At 41.5% G+C, this 3585-nt stretch overlaps 1 protein-coding gene across 1 annotated transcript; it reads left to right on the top strand.

Moving 5' to 3' along the window:
- Positions 1-194: 194 nt before the first annotated feature.
- On the top strand, positions 195-3169 carry OSTF1 (osteoclast stimulating factor 1; the record flags this gene model as incomplete). The annotated part of the gene is made up of 6 exons (XM_088522080.1): positions 195-308; positions 747-854; positions 1264-1313; positions 1416-1494; positions 1937-2035; positions 2996-3169. Coding segments are annotated over 6 exons (509 nt in total), but the record flags the coding sequence as incomplete, so codon positions are not given.
- Between the last annotated feature and the right edge of the window lie 416 nt (positions 3170-3585).

Raw genomic sequence — 3585 nt, 5'->3', positions numbered from 1 at the left:
CCCAATAGTGCAGAAAGGAAAGGAACAACTAGGATAAAATGTTTCCAGATTCACAGTGACTCTGAATTTCTCTCTGATACACTTTCATTTCCAGTGTGTCCAGTTTTCCAGTACTTGTAAATCCCCTTCACATTAAAATCGGATTTGTAAGGTTAGCTGGTCCAGAAAAAAGGCTAAGTCTTATCCTCATGCAGGTGTCAAATACCTGTTTGATTTTAAGAGTTGGTTGGAGTTTACTGTCTGTTTCATTTCAGTGGCAGAGCAAGCTGAGTCTATTGATAACCCATTGCATGAAGCTGCCAAACGAGGTGAGTTTGGACCTTGGTTGTGTAATGCTGAAGAAAGATGTGTTTGTTTTGTGTCAAAATGTCCGTAATCGTATTTGAAATGAAGAGGCGTGTTGTTTGTTTTAGTTATCTATTATCTTGAGCAAGTTTTCCGGTCAAGTTTTGTACCCTTCAGAAGTTGAACTCATATACAACCTAATAGGATTGGCAGTCCATGATTGCACTCACAGCAAGTTATGTCTAGTTTCATCCAGTCAGCTGTACAGCAGCCTAAAAGTCCTACAGGAATGGAAGAAGAAATGTTTGGTATCACTTGGTTGCTTTACAGGTTAAATGTTGCTGCTAAACACCTTTCCTCCTCATAAGTTCATAGGAGGAGTGTGGCATTCAGAGAGAGAGCTACATGGTTCTGTTCATTTTTCAGAGATAAAGTCAGTGAAACAGAATTTGTTTTTTTAGGCAACCTCAGCTGGCTGAGAGAGTGTTTGGATAACCGAGTTGGGGTCAACGGCTTAGACAAAGCCGGAAACACAGCTCTGTACTGGGCATGCCATGGAGGGCATAAAGGTATGAGAAAAATCATTTGAAATGACTGTCCTCTGATTTTCTTGATGTGCTGGTTAGACATAGTACTGAGTAATAAACCCAGGATTGATCTATCATTCTAATTTTCCAAAGGAAAAGTTAAAAGCTGGTGGGAGGTTCAGATCTGTCAAGTGTTGTGTTTTGCTGTCGTTGATATTAAAGCAGCCATTTTAATCAGTGTGACAATTAAAAATAGAATGGGAGGAAGGAAGGACCAAGAAATGTTGAGTTTTGAGGTATCATATGTCTTAATATTTCCTTGTGACTGATTTTGTTCTATGCAGTCATGCTGTAGTAGATTTTTGTTAGCTGATTGGATCTTTCTTTCATTGACTCTTAAATAAGGTTAATACACAATCATTTTCCTTTTATTTTTTCATGTTGCGTCTAGATATAGTGGATGTTCTGTTCACCCAGCCAAGCCTAGAGCTGAACCAGCAGGTAGGACTCTTACAGTAGAGATGGGACGTTATTTATTCTTGGTGCAAGCTAAGAGTTTTTTGCTGTATTTTAATCCTGTTGCTTTTCCCTCTAACTCCACAGAACAAATTGGGAGACACAGCTTTGCATGCAGCTGCATGGAAGGGTTATGCAGATATTGTAGAGGTGCTGCTGGCAAAGGGTAAAGAATTTCACCAAGATTTCAACAATCTCTGTGGCAGACTAGCTTTCTAAATGTTTCTTAATCTGTATGTTTTTAACTGTTTTCCCATAACCTAGGTACAACCCTCAGCTAGCTCACATGCCTGACTTTGTAAAGCTTGCAGAAAATTCTGGCAGTTGTCTGGGAAGTAGATTTCGGATCTGTTGAGACAAATATCACCCTGCTTGGCAGACAAAATGCAGCACTTAACCACAGAACAGCAGTAAGAGCTGCTCCCTGGACAGGGAGAGCAGCCAGTGAGCTCCCTAGCCAATGGTAGCCTATGGAGGAACATTCGTAGCCTTTAGCCTGCTTCCTATGGGTCCACAGATGAACATTGCTCTGGTCTGTTTTAATAATACTACCAAGAAGTACCTAAGAGTAGCCGAGTGATTCATGATGGAAATTTTCTATTATAAAGGGGCAAGAACAGATCTGAAAAACAATGAGAAGAAACTGGCTTTAGACATGGCAACCAATGCAGCTTGTGCTTCCCTGCTTAAGAAGAAACAAAGTGCAGGTATTTCTGATTTTTGTTCTTCAATGTATTTTTTCCTTTTTAGAGGATGGTTAATGTTTCAAGTATCAGCATGCTGATCTCAATAAAAAAATAAATGAATAAAGCTACATGGTCTAAAAGCTGTGTTGGGAAGGAACAGTTAAGTAGCACTTCCCAGAGTAATGATGGAGGTCTGTTGTACATCACACTCAGCATTGAAAGCTCCACACAAAATTCCATCTCATGTAAGAGGTAAAAGTGTTCAGAATATGTACAAATAATAGTGGAAAGGGGAGGAAGTGGAAGCAGGGCTCTTTGGAGTAGTGGGATAGGAGGAAAGCAAGGATGAAAACTTCCCAAACAGCAGTGCACTGCTAGGGGCAAGACTGAGAGTGAAACTAAGCCAACATAACAGAAGCACCTCCTTTATCTACATATCACCCCTGGCTTGCTTTCTTATTGTTATGTCTCCCCACTTGAATGAGAAACAGAAATAAAATGAAAAAGCTTTCAGTTTTCAGCTGTTTATCAGAACAGTCTCACTGTCTTCCACATTCTTCTTTGCTAACAGCGCAGTAACTGTATGGAAAACAGTTGGGCAGGTACAGTTGGTTTTTAAAAACTTAAAAAGACTGAATTGTTCAGCATCACACAAGCACTTAAAAACACAGGCAGAGTTGCAGCTTGTATCAATGGGATATGCAGGCTAGGAAGCATATTGCTGGGTTAGCGTGGAACATGAGAATAGAGGGAATGCTAACGCTATGTGCGTGACTGGGTCACACATATAGGAAATGTCACTACTGTCCTGGCCTTGTCTTTGAGGTACAGATCGTTGGCCCCAGCACCTGTGTTATCTTGGGCCTAGCATCCCTAAACAGTACAGGAGTTGGGCTGCTCACCTGGTGGTTTTTTACACCCTGCAGGTGTGAGGCTCTCCGTGATTTATCCCAGATTAAGAGGTGCTTTGTTTCTTTCCAGATGCAGTGCGAACATTAAGCAATGCAGAGGAATACCTTGATGATGAAGACTCTGATTAGCTTTTTTTTTTTTTTTTCATTCTGTCTCAAGAACTGTAACCTCTGTTGCCTATGTCATTCCCAAATCATATCTTTGCTACTGTAAAAACATGTTACTTCATGTATTTCAGTCTTCCAGTATAGCATATAAGTAAGAGAATGGAATCATTCTCGTGTGTGCCAGAAGATGCCGCGTTTTAAGTCAGAGTTCTTCGGACTCATCAGAGAGAGGAAGAGTGGAATCCCCAGAGAGAGGGGCCTCCCCTCTCCTACCTGTTGAATGGGCAAATGACAGTCTTCTAAACACACAGTTTGCACCTCAGGCCTTCCCAGCAAGTGCCTTGTATCCCTGGATTACACTCCTCAAACCTGAAGAGCCCTCTGGGCTTGCAGGACAGCACTGCTGGCATTACCCCTCTCCCTTGGTATAGGTTCCTGTAAAGAGATAAGGTAGTATTGGCAAAGTCAGTGCTAGCAGACAGGTGTGAACAAAGATGCTGCTGTAGAAAATGGCCACCTTTTGCCTATGTGGAGCCAGAAAGACCACGAAGG

Source organism: Tinamus guttatus, unplaced genomic scaffold (genome assembly GCF_059628265.1).
Source record: "Tinamus guttatus ecotype Peru unplaced genomic scaffold, ASM5962826v1 Tinamus_guttatus_pri_ptg000146l, whole genome shotgun sequence".
In the NCBI taxonomy this organism is placed as follows: Eukaryota; Metazoa; Chordata; class Aves; order Tinamiformes; family Tinamidae; genus Tinamus; species Tinamus guttatus.
This window is presented reverse-complemented; position numbering and strand designations above follow the sequence as displayed.